General features: G+C 39.4%; 1 protein-coding gene across 3 annotated transcripts in view; it reads right to left on the reverse strand.

Moving 5' to 3' along the window:
• The window catches only part of NTRK2 (neurotrophic receptor tyrosine kinase 2), a 305,915-nt gene that overhangs the window by 50,361 nt on the left and 237,822 nt on the right, over positions 1–17,732 (reverse strand). For all 3 annotated transcript variants that reach the window (XM_082261136.1, XM_082261135.1, XM_082261134.1), the window contains 2 exons: positions 4,064–4,194; positions 658–830 (listed from right to left, as the gene is read on the reverse strand). In XM_082261136.1, coding sequence (XP_082117262.1) covers positions 658–830; positions 4,064–4,194 — 304 coding nt within the window. The remainder of the gene's footprint in view (positions 1–657; positions 831–4,063; positions 4,195–17,732) is intronic.

Raw genomic sequence — 17,732 nt, forward strand, 5'->3', positions numbered from 1 at the left:
CTGGAACCAAGGGGCCAAGCCCAAGGCCTGAAAAACAACCCTCACCATATTCCCCCCTCCACCAAATGATTTTGCCCAATACTTTTGGCAATATAGTGTGGATGAGTGAGTTTGGGATGGAGGAATTTGACTGGCCTGCACAGAGTTCTGACCTCAACCCGATAGAACACCTTTGGGATTAGAATGGAGACTATGAGCCAAGTCTTCTTATCCAACATCAGTGCTTGACCTCACAAATGCACTTCTGGAAGAATGGTCAAACATTCCCATAGACACACTCCTAAACCTTGTGGACAGCCTTCCCAGAAGAGTTGAAGCTGTTATAGCTGCAAAGGGTGGGCCAACTCAATATTGAACCCTACAGACTAAGACTGGGATGCCATTAAATTTCATGTGCGTATAAAGGCAGGCGTCCCAATACTTTTGTCAATATAGTGTATATGAGGAAGCATAGCCTTCATCAACTGGCAAACTGCTGGAGCCTTAAACCACCGGAGGGCCACAAAGACGGTGTAAGAGAAAAAAATGATCATACACACTATTAATTATCATACTATTTGGCTGAGAATTTTGGAATGTATAACACTTTATAAATGTATAGTGATGTGTTAAAGATACAAGTGTCTTTTTTAAAGTAAATAATAGGCTGGGCTTTACCTTAAAAACTTGTTGAGGTCACCATGCTTCATATATTCAAAGACCATAATAAGAGGATCTCCCTCCGTACACACCCCATAAAACGTTACAATATGTTCATGCTGCAAGTTTGTTAGTAATTCAGCTTCTCGATGGAAATCTTTCCGTGCATTGTCACTAGCATCTTTTAGCGTCTGCAAAATAAAGACACTGAAAATCAGTCTTATATAATTAAAGCAGATCATTGGTATTCTATGTGTGTACATAAATACTGTGCTATGCAAAAATGATATGTAAGAATTGACAAGACTGAAGACATTATATGAAACCCTTAACCGAAAAGAAAAACACACACACACACACAATAATAGCAATCTGGGATCTGTGTCTGTAAGTAGAATTCAAAGCTGTTAGTGTTGCTTGGCAACTAGAAGACGGCAAGTGAAGAAGCCAGAGAGGCCAGTATAAGGGGGAGGGGGGGGGGTGCAAGGGATGCTGCCTGTGTCGATCATTTCACATAGGAAAAACAATACCTCCCACTCAGCCCATTTTCCTCATATTATCCATTTAATTAAATTGATAGGTTACATAATGTTCTGTTCTAAAAACTTGTATCATCCTAAAAAAATATGATTTTTACAAAAGGAAAGGCCAAATTATGTGGGCTAGGATTCTGTGAAAGAGGTGTCGAAAGGAGGGTTGTATTAAAAAGAAGGACTTGAAGAATTTCGGCTGGTCAGATTACACACTCATCAGAAACACTGGGACAAAAAACCTATAGTAAGGTATTTAAATAGTCCTTCTACCATAGAGTAAAACCTATAGTAAGGTATTTAAATAATCTTTCTACCATAGAGAAAAGCCTATAGTAAGGTATTTAAATAGTCCTTCTACCATAGAGAAAAACCTATAGTAAGGTATTTAAATAGTCCTTCTACCATAGAGAAAAACCTATAGTAAGGTATTTAAATAGTCCTTCTACCATAGAGAAAAACCTATAGTAAGGTATTTAAATAGTCCTTCTACCATAGAGAAAACCCTATAGTAAGGTATTTAAAAAGCCCTTCTACCATAAAGAAAAACCTATAGTAAGGTATTTAAATAGCCCTTCTACCATAGAGAAAAACCTATAATAAGGTATTTAAATAGTCCTTCTACCATAGAGAAAAACCTATAGTAAGATATTTAAATACCGTAGTCCTTCTACCAAAGAAAATCATACTTACATATATTATATACGCACACTACACATACACTTACTTAAATTCGTAAACATACTGAAATTAGTTGTCTTTCTTGAGTTTATGTCTAGATCTTCAATTGTTGCACATACTACTTAACCACCTGTCGACTGCCTAACGTACTTTTACTGCGGCAAAGTGGCTCTATTGCTCGAATATTTTATGCAATAGCCACTAGGTTGTGCAGGCGCGCCGCGGGAGGCGCGATCGCTCGCTGATTGGACAGAGGGGGAGCCAATCAGGGGGTCCGGTGAACCTGATGTCCGACAGCCACCTGCAATCATTCCCAAGAGAGGCAGAACGACAGTTTGCCTATTTAAACAAGGCAAATCGCTGTTCAGGCGGGGGAGAATATAGAGATTTTGTGTTTCTGTTAAGGAACACAGATCTCTGCCTTCCCCCAGTCAGAGCAAACCCCCCCCACAGTTAGCAAGCACCCCCTAGGGACACATTTAACCCTTTGATCGCCCCTGATGTTAACCCCTTTCCTGCCATTCTCATTAGTACAGTAACAGTGCATATTTTTAGCACTAAAAAATTGTCAAAAGTGTCAGTTAGGTGTCCAATTTGTCCGCCAGCTAAAAATCGCCACCATTACTAGTAATAAATAAATAAAAAATAACATAAAATATCCCATAGTTTATAGACGCAATAACTTTTGTGAAAACCAATCAATATACGCTTAATAGGATTTTTTTTTTTTTTACCAAAAATATGTAGCAAAATACATATTGGCCTAAACTGTTGAAGAAATTAGATTTTTTACATTTTTTTTTATTGGATGTGTTTTATAGCAGAAAGAGGTGATCAAATACCACCAAAAGAAAGCTATATTTGTGTCAATTTTAAAATTAAGGGGGTTAAACCTTCCGGGGCAGAAGTGGTTACTAATTTGAAAGAGAAGCCCAGCTAAATATTTTCCCAAGTCATTTTATGAATTATTCCAAGGATTTCCGTTTATCCAGAACTCTTCGGGGATGGGCCTGCACTTTGTCTGTAGCTCCCATTCATTTACAGTATTTGTGAACACACTTCTATAAAAGTTGATTGTAATACAGCAAATAGTATTTTTTGCCTCCAATCACAAATAATAGTTATTTTCTTTTTTTAAAGTCTTATTTGATGGCCATGTGATCTCACAGCCTCATTCACCTCCCTTATCCACAGAGCAGGGGGCATGTCTGTTTAGTAAGCAGGTGGGCAGTGTATTAAGTCACACGCTAGTGACGTACGTTCCTCCGCTGTGTGTGCTGCATTCCAGAAGTGTGTACATTCTGCAATCAATTCGCTATAAGCAGCTGCCGTTTTGACAGAAAGGCTCCTGCTGGGAACCAATACCATTCAACACAACAGGACTGGCGGTTGGTGTGGCAGCTAAACTGACCGCGGGAGGTACAGGCATGTATGCACTGGCAAGGCATCATGTACCACCAAGCAGGAAGAACAAGCTTGGCATGGTTAGAATGAAATAGAATAGAAGGGTAAATCGCAGGATCACAGTACAGGCTACATTTACAAACAACAATGTAAAAACACACATAGAGAAATGTAATATGCATTTTTGGTGTAGCATACACTTTAACTCTTTTACATTGCCTTTTGTGCATTTTTTTACTATTTAGACAGTTAAATGGATATCTAACATTTTACTATTGCTGGGTTGTTACTGACAACATTATTATTATGATTTTTTTTATTGTTATTATTATTATTATACAGGATATATATAAATATATATATATATATATATATATATATATATATATATATATATATATACTTCCCTGAGGAAGTTACATGATCGTGACGATACGCGTGGGAGGAGTCGGGTGACACAGGACTGTGTTTGTGGAACATATGAGAGCATAGGGGGGCTGCTGCCCGCTGGATGATTTTATAAAGCGCACTGTCTCAAGTTTTAATGTAAGTGGATATTATGCAATAAATTAAGCATTTTAAACTGATTTAGAAAAATCTTTAAAGCAAATGATTGTCCTCTATAACAGGATCTTAGACAATAATCCACTCCAGAAGAGTCTGTGTGCAGTGATTTTTGGAGTGGGTCAATCTCCACAATAGGATCAGTTAGACTAACATCTTTGCTTAGCTCCTATTTTTTTCCCATTGGCACAAGCATTTTTATTGTGTGTAGCTAAATAAACAGAAAAATATAATAGACATTTTACCTTTACTGCCACAAGGATTTTATCCTGCTCTGGGTACAGGTTATAACATTCTGCAAGAAACACTTTGCCAAACGCTCCTTCTCCCAGTTCTCTCTTCAGGACGATGTTGTGCCTCTTTATGTGTTGAACAACTGTTAAGAAAAAACAGAATCAACATTATAGTGATTTTTTTTGTTCTTTCTAAAGACTCCTGTGAGTTAATAAAAATATGGAAATAAAGACTGCAGCATCTATACACTCTAATCTAACTTTGTAATACAAATGGTACTTTAAATACCCATTAAAGTGCCATTTAAGCATTTACTATTATTCAATAAATGTCAAAAGAGGTATTGCCTCAATGTATACATCCACTTATACAAATAAAATTAAAAAATAAATAAATTAAAAAAAAGGAACAGGATATTCAACTTTGGAACTGGGGTATCTTTTCTTGGAGAGGTAGGTGCAATATAATCAGACTGAACATCCTGGCTTGGCTTTTCTACCTGATTCAGACCCTACTTATCTCAGTTCTCAACCCCTTTCTCAAAGCTACCCAATCTCTATTTTCAATTTCAATTGGGCCGATAAACCCCCCCATACTGAAACATGCAATCCTACAACATACAAAAACTGAAGGGGGGTTTTCTGTCCCTGACATCAAGCTGTATTATGTAGCCTCTCATCTGAGTCAATTTATAGACTGGTGCAGGCACATAAAAAACAAAAATTGTGGATCACTATTGAGCATACCTTCATTCCTATTCCCCAATATACCATCCTGTGGTGTGATCTACCATATTCACAGAATTTTAACTCTCACCACTTAGACCCTAGCCAAAAAGGTCCTGGGTAAATAGGAAATGTCTCCAACCGTCTCCTCTAACTCCCATTTTGGGGAAAAATGCCTTTCCCCCCAGGTACTCACAATCCCTATTTTTTAGCTGTCAGAAGGATGGAATGAGGGAACAAGTCAGTGAGCCAAGACTCAAGGAAATCCAAAGAGATCCAAGTAATGATTAAGGATAAAATGAAGAGCTTGATTTTATCAACTCTGATAAAATCAGATAAAATTAAACTGAAGAGTTTCATTTTATCCTTAATCATTAATTGGATCTCTTCAAATTCCCTTGAATATCGACTCACATTTTCCCTCTTTCCCCCTCTCCTTGACCTCCTGGATTTTTTACATCCCCTACTCCCGATTTCTGGTTAAACCCAGAAAGTTCTTCACTGTATTACAAATCTGTGATGTTCCTTGATGAGATTTGTTCGTCTGCAAGATTGTTATACTACTGAACTCGCTGTTTTTTATAACTAAGATAACTTTTCTTCAGAACTTTGATCTCTTTTTTGCCTTGTACCTTTTTTTACAATACAAATAAAGAATATATATATATATATATATATATATATATACAAAAAATAATAATAGCAATACATATTGATGATTGATTGTATCGTACATAATGTTAGTAATAAATATACAGTAACAATTAGATAGATGAATACTTTTAAGGAAAATCAGTATTAAAGGGAAACACTTCTGTGAAAAGCCTCTGATGGAAGCTGACTCTTGAGTATTATACTAGGTCTAGGTTAGTGACAGTGAACTTGAACAGGTTTAGTTACATTGTCTCAGAACTAGTATGTTTTCTAGTAGTAAATGAATGTATGTGCATGAAGCTGCCATTTTGGTATCATTGGCAGACATACACATAAGAGCAAAGCCAACTAGCTGTCACAGAATGAGAACCTTACTTAACATTGCAGAAATGTCCCAGGGGGCTCTTGACTGGCTATCAATGGTCTCATGCAATTTACATTACAGCCCTTGTCCCAGGATTCAGGGCTGAGGTTTATTAAGAAAGTTGTATGTGACATTATCAGCATGTCGCTTTCCCATGTACTTGTCGAAATGGAATGCTTTCCAATTTTGCATGAAAGGTCAACCTTATATACTACTGTAACTGAACACCTACATGCCTGTTAACAAATCCTTTATTGGAAACTTAATTAAATTTAATGAAGTGAGTGAAGCTGACTTGCAACACATAATGCACCTGAAAATTGTCAATAAATATTAGGAAAGGCAATCGCTTACTGTGGTCACACCTGAATTTTGTAGTTGATAATAGCCTCATTCAAGATTTAGATGATCTTTTTCTCTGCCACTTATCTCACATGGTATACTTGAAAGGCTGCTCTGCCCTGTTTAGAAATGCCAGGGTTTTCTAGCCATGCGTACAATCCAGCCAGAATGTAGTATAAATAGAAAAGGCTAATCTGAACTTGTGGAAAACTTGTTGAGTAGATGGGGGTGCCAAATTTAGAAATATTTTGATGAAGTATCCTAAATGTATTTTAAGGTTCACTGAAACGCTTGTTAGACATGGCATGATAGCATCTATAACAAATATCCTAATCACTCATAATAGTTCTTAGAATAGTACAGCCCATCCAATGCAGCAATCACAATGTGTTCTATGGTGTTTAAGAAAATACAGAATATTTCTGTCTGATTACTTGTTTATTATATGGGAAGACATGACTGAGGTTCTGGCAACAAGAGAAGAATAATACTGGGAACCTTGGAAAGTGCCGTACTTCTAGAACAAAGTTAAATAACTAAGTATATCATGATTTTTCTTTTTTTTTTTTTTTACAGTTCCTGTGAAAAAAACAAAAAACAAAACCCAAATCATTAAAGTTTCAAGTAAAACTAACAGCAAAACTTTTTTAGTCTTGGTTTAAGTGGAGAAGGATTAGAACCCTTTGTTAGGGACATTCGTCCTCTCTATTTTTCCTGTTAACAATTACCACTGAAAGTGAAAGTGATAGAAATTTGCAAACCTTGGGTTGTCACCAGAACAGTAAAAGGGGGAAAATCTTCCAATGGAGACATCACTTTTGGTGACCCTGATGGCAACCAGGGATTTCCTCACTTTATAGGCATTTCCTCTTACTTACTTTTGAAGCTACGGGACAGAAAGTGAAGTAAAATCTCCCCAATGGGACAGAGATATTAAAAAAAAAAAAGACAGAGGTTATAACCCTCCCTTACTCTATCCAAAAAAAGGTGCCTTTAGTTTTACTTTACGAAGTAAATACTGAGCTTCTCACTCAGCACTGGGGGCTGCCATTGCCTCTACCATAGCACACCTCCCAACTTTCTGAGATGGGAACGCAAAAATATGTAGGCATAGGACACACCCCCTGCCATGCCCCCTTACAGGACAATTATACAAGAAAAAAAAAAAAAAGATTAGTTAAACCCACAAGTGTTTTTTTTTTTTTACCACTACTTTTCCTTTATACTTGCTTTTGACATTTACAAATGCAGCAAACTAGAAATTGGATGAAAGGTTTAGAACTGGTAAACACTTTTTGAAAGATAAATAATGCATTTTATATACAAATATATGGATCAGACTAAAATGAGGGAAAAATGAGAAGGAAAGAGGGACAGAGGGACTTTATTCCAAATCAGGGACCGTCCCTCAAAATCAGGGAGCTATGCCATAGTTCTAAATCAGGAAACACCTGGAAAGGTGACAACAAGCCTGTCCTGGAACCAGCACCACTTCCAGTAGTCGAATCATTCCAAACAGACTATAGAGCTGAAATAGATATTCAGCTCTGACAGGTCCATTTCAAGATTAACAATTTTGTTGGCTTCACATCATTGCAGACAAATTAAACATATTATTGACCTAAAGAGCTTAGGCTAAATAGGTTACTTTTCTTAAAGTGTCCAATCAAAGAATCTTAGAGGTTAAATCCCCAGTCATCTTTTTCTGGCCTACCTTCTCCCATTAAGGAGACTTCTTTTAAATTCTTGTCCTGTGAACACAGCAGGAAGTGAGAAAGAATCTCTGTAGAGTTAAGGAAATATTTTTTTTAGATGATTCTCCTCAGAACAAGTGTCCCCATTGGAGGATTTTTACACAGGCATAAATAAAATAAACTGAAAAAAAAAAATAATATACACTGTTTTCCGATCTGTAATGCGTACATTTTGTTATGCACTTGATTGCAGCTGTATGATATGCAATAAACCCCTAATCTAGAGCTGCATTCATCTGCATATAAAAGAAAAAAAATCTGCAGTCACAGTCCTACATATAAACTGAAATAAAGTTTAGATGCGTCCAGTGTACATGGGCATTATTGTACCGCTGCTTATTCCTGACATGTAAATATGAACAATGTGTGGCTAGTGGTGCCAATGCTGGTTTTTACTCCATATTGATGTTTACATTTTAGCCCTGAATGAACCATTCATGTGGAGGCGAAGCAGGAAATGACTCAAGGCATGGTGTGTAATCAGCACCTCATCGATAAATGAATCAATCATGTGGCAGCGGCACATGCGCAGACCGACTGAAGGTTTTCAGTTATTTGGAATGCCACCCATGATTATTGTTTATGATGGCCCTGAGCAGTGGTGGCACATCTCAGGTCAGGGGTGTTTGTCCATGCATGTTGAATTGCAGTATGGACAACTTTTTTATTCAGGATCGTGTGCATTTAAAAAAAAAAACTAAAATTGCTCATGTCCATGAGCCATTAGCAATTTTTCCCTTACTTTCAGCCCTAGGGACAAGGGCAATCAGGATCTCCCTAGTGAAGACAGTACTAAAAACTTGATCGGGTTTCTAACTCTTTACCACTTTTGACTTTGGATACACGTTAAGGGGATCTGTTCTGCAATATTTTCACCTAGGATTTTTACAACCTTTATCCAAGAAGCACACATTTTCCACATATGATTCCACCCAAGCATCTCCTCTGTAAGTTGCAAAGGCTGCAGGAGGAAGTGTACAAATGCTGTAGCCACAATGCTTTGCAGCAGAATTACTTACTGCCTGCCAAACGCAACCCAATAAACCGAATAAGGCCAGGCAGAACCTGTAAAGGGAATGCTTGTTGCATATTCCTGGCACATGTTGAGTGTTGCCCAAAGTTCAATGATTCAGTTAGCAACTGCTCAAGGCTACTGAAGAAAGGAAAACGCTGCTCCAGGTGAATAGTGTGTGGTAATTGCCAGGAGATAGGCAGGGCCGGACTGGGAATAAAATTCAGCCCTGGAAAAAATTTCATACCAGCCCCATAGCATTATTATACCGGCCCAACAGCATAACGCCATTATTTTCTTGTTCATAAAAGGGAAAGCCATGCATTTTAAAGCAAATTTGAAGAGTGTATTATCATAGATAAGATAGTTATAAAAGCATATAGGGCTTTATATATAAAAGAGCAAATTCTAGTTAAAAGTGGTAAAAGTGCGGACATGGTAAAGGAGAGGTCAGAGGATGTGCGGACATGGCACAGGACATGTCAGGGGCTGTGCGGACATGGCACAGGACATGTCAGAGGCTGTGCGGACATGGCACAGGACATGTCAGAGGATGTGCGGACATGGCACAGGACATGTCAGGGGCTGTGCGGACATGGCACAGGACATGTCAGGGGCTGTGTGGACATGGCACAGGACATGTCAGAGGCTGTGCGGACATGGCACAGGACATGGCAGGGGCTGTGCGGACATGGCACAGGACATGGCAGGGGCTGTGCGGACATGGCACATGACATGGCAGGGGCTGTGCGGACATGGCACAGGACATGTCAGAGGCTGTGCGGACATGGCACAGGACATGTCAGAGGCTGTGTGGACATGGCACAGGCCATGTCAGAGGCTGTGCGGACATGGCACAGGACATGTCAGAGGCTGTGCGGACATGGCACAGGACGTCAGAGGCTGTGCGGACATGGCACAGGACATGGCAGGGGCTGTGCGGACATGGTACAGGACATGTCAGGGGCTGTGCGGACATGGCACAGGGCATGGCAGAATTATCAGGGGCCCTAATACAATGCTTATCCCCCTCCCCCTAATACAATGCTGATCCCCCTAATACAATGCTGTTCCCCTCCTCCTAATACAATGCTAACCCCCTCCCCCTAATAAAACGATGACCTCCCCCTAATACAATGCTGTTTCCCCTCCCTCCCCCTAAATTTGGGGGGGGGGATCAGCATTGTATTAGGGGGAGGTCATCATTTTATTAGGGGAAGGGGGGTTAGCATTGTATTAGGAGGAGGGGAACAGCATTGTATTAGGGGGAGGGGCCCCAGGGGGGATGGCAGATAAGCATTGTATGAGGGGGGGTAGGTTAGCATTAGGGGTCCTAATATGCTGATTCTCTCCCCCAAATGCAAGAGGACGAGGTCCCCCAGGCCCCAGCCCATTTACACTTGCCTGGCTGTGCTGTCTCAGGCTCTGCTCCGCTCCGCTCCACTCTTCCTTCAGTCACACAGTGTGACCTGGCTGCGATCATGCTGCTACCGCTGCTGCTGGCTTCTGTGAGGTGTGGGAGGGATCGGCGCCGTGACCGTCATGCAGACAGTCAAATGATCCACCGCCGCGCAGCCGCTCCTGCCGGATGTGACATCATGCCGCTCATAGCGGCTGACGTACGAAAGACTCCAAGAATGTTTCTGTCACTGGAGCACAGCGGGGGCCGGGGCTGCAGCCGCCATCACAGCGCGGCCGCGGCGCGGTCCCAATGCTTAAAGCGGCCGCATCTCAAAGCGGCCCCAGGGCCGGCGGCCCACCGGGGAAATTCCCGGTATCCCGGTACGCCAGTCCGGCCCTGGAGATAGGATATACCATAGAGTGCTGGCCCCATCCCGCCTCCGTGGGAAAACTTGTAGGAAAAGAAATAGCCGCACATCCAGGGATTCCAATAAGTTTCAAATATCTTTAATTCCAAAATGTTGCAAGTGATGACACCAAAGACACCAACATGAAGTCTCGTAGACGCGTTTCACACATACATCTTGTGCTTAATCATTAAGCTCAAGGCTAGTTTACACTAGGGTCAACCCTTTGAAGAGCAATCCGCAGGGTTAATGTCTCCTCACCGCCTTTCAAATGCCCTCTTAAATGCAATCCACCGCAGATTGTTCTTCAGGGGACTAAATCTAATGTAGACTAGCCTACAGCGGTCCTAAATTTAACTTAGGCCAACACTCAACATATGCCAAGAATATGCATAAAGAACTCTCTTTTGAAGCCTTTGTATTTGTCGAGTACGAATATTCTGCACAACAATACTGTTTACTAGCAATTTTTGAATGTGAAATTTATGATCTTCATTGAAGTTTTGGACAGTAAGCAACTACAACAACTGTCTAAGAGGGAAAATTGTTTTCATCTTCAGATATTTCCTCTCACGTCTTGTTGTGTCTCTAGGACTGGAAGTGAAGGGAAATCTTCCAAACAGGACACAGACAGCAAAAAATTAACTGACACGGATTTTAACCTTTTCCTACTTTATACCACACTGAAAAAAAAGTTTTGTCTAAAAGCCATTTTAGAGAGTTTTGGATTAAAAACAATACTGAAATTGTAAAAGAATACATTTTGGGGGTTTAACATTATCCCAAATAAAGTATGTATCTGTTTAATTACTGAAAGGAGAAACATTGTAGCACTAATCTTGGTAATTTTTCCTGGTACTTTTCTCATTAGAAGAGTGTTTTACTTCTTTTGTGCATCCTTTTTCTTTTTGTTTTTTAGCACCTTGTAGACCTTTTGCCTGAGAAGGGAGGATTTCAAGCATCTGCTCCTTCTAAGATGTAAGTTTCTATGGAAGAAATCTAACATCTTAAGTTAGACGGAGCGTTCAGAGGAGTCAGGAGGTAAGCGTGCCTGTACCACTGGAAACATTTCGGAACAGTTTGAAAGGGCAAGTGATATTTCTGATACATCTTAACATCTGCAATGAATTACTAACCTTATAAAAATAAGGAACTAGAAGAGACACCATGAATGACAGTAATGTTGCACCTATTTTTGTCCAAATGATGGCATTAGTAAAATATAATTGTTTACCTAAAACAAATGTTGGCCTAATAACATGATGTGTTGGATATTTGCACAACTTAGTAAAAACTGTCTATTATTCCATCTGGTCTACTTCACATCAAATTAGTCAAGGTCTACATTTTAGCATTATATAGCATTTATATTTTTATCTTTAAAAATGGATGTGGTATCATAATTGAGAAACATGTTTCACATCAGCACAAAAAGTAGATTCCTTTGAACAATACTGCTACTTCAACCACAAACCCATTATCCTGCAGAATGCATCCTGTTACAGAAATATGTTCTGTATAATCTCAGAAATTTAAACTGCATGTTTTTATCTATAAACATTAAAAGAACAGTTTAAAATAATCAGTGGTTGATTGAAAGGAAACTGTTTACCACAATAAAAGTAGCAGAACTAAACACAGTAATTTGATTTCTGTGTTGTTTCATTATCTATGACATTATGGGTCTATATCTACAGTTAAACCGTGACCCTGCCACTACAATAAAAAAGGAAATCCTTACCAGCCTGTAAAATGAAAGCTTTCCAGTGGTTGGCAAGTAAAATGCTTTGAAAAGCCATAGGCGCCACTTCCAGCCACTTTTGAGTGTCAGCTAAGTTGTGCTTTGCTGGACGTTGTGGTTCCTCCCACCAGCCACTATGTCAGAATGTCCTGTGGTAAGAACTTTCTTATCTCTCTTACAGGTTGTAACTGATTTAATTTTTGTGCAGTGACAGATTTACTATACAGGGGTTTTCACTTTTACAAAAAACAGAAATGACACTCCTGCCTTAGTACTAGTCAGCAGTTAGAGCTCTTTATTGATAAGTGCACATTTTGAAACGTGGAATTCCAGTCTATATTAACGAAGTCTAAAATTGCTCTCATCCTCCTCCTAACTCCTATTCTAACTACTCTGTAGAAGGAAGATGCTTATACGTACTTATTTAGGACGTTTCAGTCTGATCATGTGATCGGCTCTCAGTGGCCAACTTCAGGGAGGAGAAGGGACAGATGAAAACAGATGCCCAACAGTAAGCATTCATTTCCTGTCAGGCGCTCTCCCCGTAAGCTGGTTGCTGGAGAGATCATGTGACCGTATCAGAGTGCTCGCCGGGTAGGTAAGTATATGCCTCTTTCTTCTACAGGGTAGTTGGAATAGGAGTTGGAAGGGAGGTGGGAGCCATTTTAAGCTTAGTTAGATCAAGTCTGAAATTCCACTTGAATTGTTTCCAGTTTAGATGAAATGCTTTTTGCATCAATTCACAATTTTTTTTTTTTTTAACTCTATCCATTGTTTTACTTTATCTGCATTTTTTTTTTTATTATGAAATATTTATTTAACAATTTAAGGTCTTTTTCCTACGAAGCTGTAAGTTGTTACATTAATCAGTATTTTTACCATTGCTAATGACTTAATTTTTTGCTCTTCCTAATTTTTCTCCAATATGTTAACAACTAGACACCTTATGACAAAGTGGTCTAAAAGGAACCAAAAAGTCCCCCCGTCTCCCAGTTTGGAATCAATGGCTCTATAATATCACTATAAACCAACTGGATGTATATTTAACCAAAGGGACATAAAAAAATGCTTTTCACGGCTCCGCCAACTACCCTAAAATAAGAAAGAAACCCCTTATTTTTAATCTGTAATGGAAGTGAGCCAAACAAATACATTTTAATACCTTTTAAGTAGTGATCGACCGATATTGTTTTTTTATTGCCGATACAGTTATTTTGGTCATCGCATATCGGTATTGGCCGATATTGGCCGATATTTTCATACATTACATTTTTGTTTTGTACTCTTGTGGAGGGATCTGGGGGTCTAAAAGACCCCAGACCCCTCCTCTGCATTTAAAAGCATTCAAAACGCCAAGTTGGGCTGTTTTGAATGCTGTAATTTTTTTGAATTTGGCGCCAAGTACCCGGAAGTGATGTCATGACATCACTTCCGAGTTTTTACATGGAGACCCGATCAGAGCCGAATGCGGCTTTGACCGGGTCTTCTCTTCAGTGGCCGTGCAGGCTTGTTGCCCGGGTCTCCCGGTGGGACGGGAGACCCGGGGGAGCCGCAGAAGGTGGCGGAAGGGGAGGACGTCCCCTCCTGCTCCTTGTAATGACAGCCGAGCGGCTTCTCAGCCGCATCTGTTGTCATTACAAGACAGCCCACCCTCAGCTATGGACGCCGGTACCGGGGTGATGCCTCTAGCTGCAGGCATCACTCCGGTACAAGCACGTTCCCGAAATATCGGCAATATCGGTAACCTCAGGGGCCGATTCCGATATATTGGGGAAAGTGCATATCGTCCCCCAAAATATAGGCTTTGCCGATAATCGGTCGATCCCTACTTTTAAGAATGATGTTTTGTTAACTTTTACAGACATTTTTATGGAAACAAGTTCTAAGATAGCACATCATTTGGAAAAATACTGATAATTTTGCACATGATGTCTTAGCTGGTAACCAAAAATAACAACTTCTGTGAATTAGCAAATGTAATATTTCCATAATAATTATAAAAATAACAAACAGTAAAGCTTTTGTGAATTGTCCCTTATCCCTTATTGTCTATATTATATCTTCCTTCTTGCAGGGACAGTGTTTCTTTGGCAAACCCCAGGTCATTGCAGTTACATGTATCTGTCCCATGCCCAAAGAAATGACAAAATATAAACAAACTAGGTACAAGGCTGGACCAGAATGGGATTTTTTCAGTTTCAAAGGTTACGTTGTATGCTGCCCCTAGGGTGTACCCTATAAGATTACATAATGATAAATGTGTTCCACTGTGCACAGGCCCTAATAATTAGTAACTGAACAATGCTAATAATATTAGCTATGCCGCTGCTTGCTACATAAACCATATAAAAGGTAAAACAATCATTATTAAAAAACTAATAATAATAATATTCCACAGCAGCATGTAAAACAATATAAAATATGTGTAAGTGTCACACCCCAGTGTGAAATCTCGTATCCTACGTGACACCTTGAATCCACCACCACAAGTGATACTGTGAGCAACATCCACTCACATTTAAAACATTAAAATCCAGCATTGTACACAAAAAGGCAGTCCGGTAGCAGTTTTATAGTCATCTCGCCATCTCCACGGTGGTGTTGCCACTGTACAGACCTTGCCACTCATTCTTCCGATGTTAATACTTCACATCTGCTTGCTGTGTTTTTCTATATTCAGTTTTGTGGGAGTTTACTTATATATGTCTATATACACAATTGTGTGCACTTTATATATTGTTTTTACCATTTTTGAAAATTTTGCGCTGCTTTGGAATATTATTCTTAGTTTATCACTGAAGATGACATAATGGTATATGAAGCAAACCGGGTACAGGGTTGGTTAAGAATGGGATTTTTTCAATTTGAAAGGTTGAGGGGTAGGATGCCCCTAAGGATTTACCCTATAAGATTACATAATGGTATATAAAACAAACTGGGTACAGGGATGGATCAGAATGGCATTTTTTTCACTTTTCACTTGGATGTAATCTATAAAATGACATCAAGGTATATAAAGAAAACTAGGTACAGGGCTGGAACAGAACAGGATTTTTTCACTTTGAAAGGTTGAAGGACATGCTGCCCCTAGGATGTATTCTATAAAATTGGATAATGGTATGTAAGGCAAACTAGGTACAGGTTTTGATCAGAATGGGTTTTTTTCAGTTTGAAATGTTAAAGGGGTATGCTGCCCCTAAGATGTACCCTCTAAGGTCACATAACATTATCTAACATGTTTCTGTGCAAGTTTGTGGTAAGTACAAGTACAATAAGTGTGCATGGTAAGCATCAACTCATCAACTTACTACTGTTGACACAAGTGTAGCAGTCAAATTTAGTTTTTAACACACTAGCTGCCAAGGCTTTAACATGGTAAGAATTTTATAAACAGGCCAGTTTGTACCTCTTGTAGTAATCCTAATACGTTAGGGAAAAAAACACTGCCTGGATTTATGTCTTTTGGCAATCAGTATGCATCACCTTTCTGTTTAGAAATAATATATCAGTGATACTCAATGTATGAGTCAAGTTGGTAATGGTAGTGCAGTGAGCTTTATTTGGCTGTGCATGGCATGCTTATATATGCACCTGTTCAGCAGTACAGCCCCACTGCAAATTATATTCATATGTTAGGAACTTTAATTATTACATAGTCTCTTCATCTCCATGTACATTCCCTTGGGCTAAGTGCATGTGCTTCAGCCAGAGTGGAACTACTTCCAGGACAATCAATTCAGCTCTTAAAACAACTATATCCCAGTTAGTGGCCCTATAAATCCAACAGAGCCATACTGTCATATTGTACTAACAGAGAAAGGACCTGGAAGCTGGCAGAGCTGACTAATTAGAAACGATTAATTTTATAGTGATGGTAGAAACATATGTATTATGTTCTATAAAAGCCCAATAGATGTCACAGTAAATCATCAAAGATTCCTCTTCTTGTATGCTTTACTCTGTAGAGCTAGACTGCACTCTATTTTAAATCTGTGACTCAGCCTTGATGTCTCTCAAGGCCCTTGATTTTGGGCATTAAATGCTTATTTTTAGTTATCATATTTTTGTATAACATCTAAGATAATTATAACAAATGTATTGGCAAGAAGTGTAGAGAGAACCAGAATCAGAGTACATGGACCGTATAACTAGCTTTTATAAGAGCGGAGACATTCCTGGGTGTACAAATGGTATTTAAAGAAATGTTTCAAAATTATAAAAGGCATTAAAAACATACAATATTATCCTTTTTTAAGGTCTTTAAGCAGGTTAGAAAGAAAAATGAAATGTGGGCAAGCTTCAAAGAAAAACTGAATTTACATGTAAGTGTAATATATGTTACCTTGTTAAGATGTCTAGATTATTTTCATGAAAAATGATGCATGATAGTTTATTATTAAATGTATTAAATTAGAATAGCATATTAGATAATGTTTATCATTATAAGATGCACATTTATCATAAATAACTCTTCCTTAAGGAAGGAAGTCTCTTCCTTCTAGCAACAATGATGTCACAGCAGATATTGCTAGTCATTGGTCAAAGCAAAAGCAAATCAAAAATGATAATGCATTAAAACCAACACATAAATGAGCTACAGAACTGCACCAAAAGATGCATGATTATGCAGAAGCACTAGTGTGAAATTAAAGCGGAGTTCCGGCCACAAAAAAGTTTTTTCAATAAAAATACCCCCGGGACAGTCAGGGCTAGTACATACAGTCCATTCTGTACCATCCCGGGTCGCACTTACCTTTTAGAAGAAATACTTACCTTGAAAATTTCTTCTCCAGCGCTGCCATCTCGGATGTGGGCAGCTAAAGCCAGCGCGTCCTCTTCTGCGTTCTCTTCAGTGTCCTCTTCTCCCAGAATGCGCCTGCACCGGCCCCGATCGTCACTTCCGGTGCGGGCGCGTCATCCCTCCACAGCTTCTGGGTATGCCCAGAAGCTGTTTAGAAGGGAATGACGCGCCCGCACTGGAAGTGACGAGCGGGGCCGGTGCAGGCGCATTGATTCCTGGGAGCGATGACGTTCAGCTCCCAGGAATCAATGCAAAGAGGAAGTGACGGCGCGGGCTGCGGCCGCAGAGGGAGGAAGTGGAAGAAAGGTGAGTATATTTTTCTTCAATAACAAGGTAAGTAAACAAAAAAAAAAAATCGTAATTATCCATTTGTTTTTCAGGTGACGAAAAGCAAGCGGATGGCCCAAAATCCACTATGTCGATTTTGTGGCCGGAACTCCGCTTTAGGCTTACTCAGCTTTAGAGTGGCATTCAACTGC

The sequence above is a fragment of the Pelophylax lessonae genome (assembly GCF_965119305.1).
Source record: "Pelophylax lessonae genome assembly, chromosome: 1".
Taxonomy (NCBI): domain Eukaryota; kingdom Metazoa; phylum Chordata; class Amphibia; order Anura; family Ranidae; genus Pelophylax; species Pelophylax lessonae.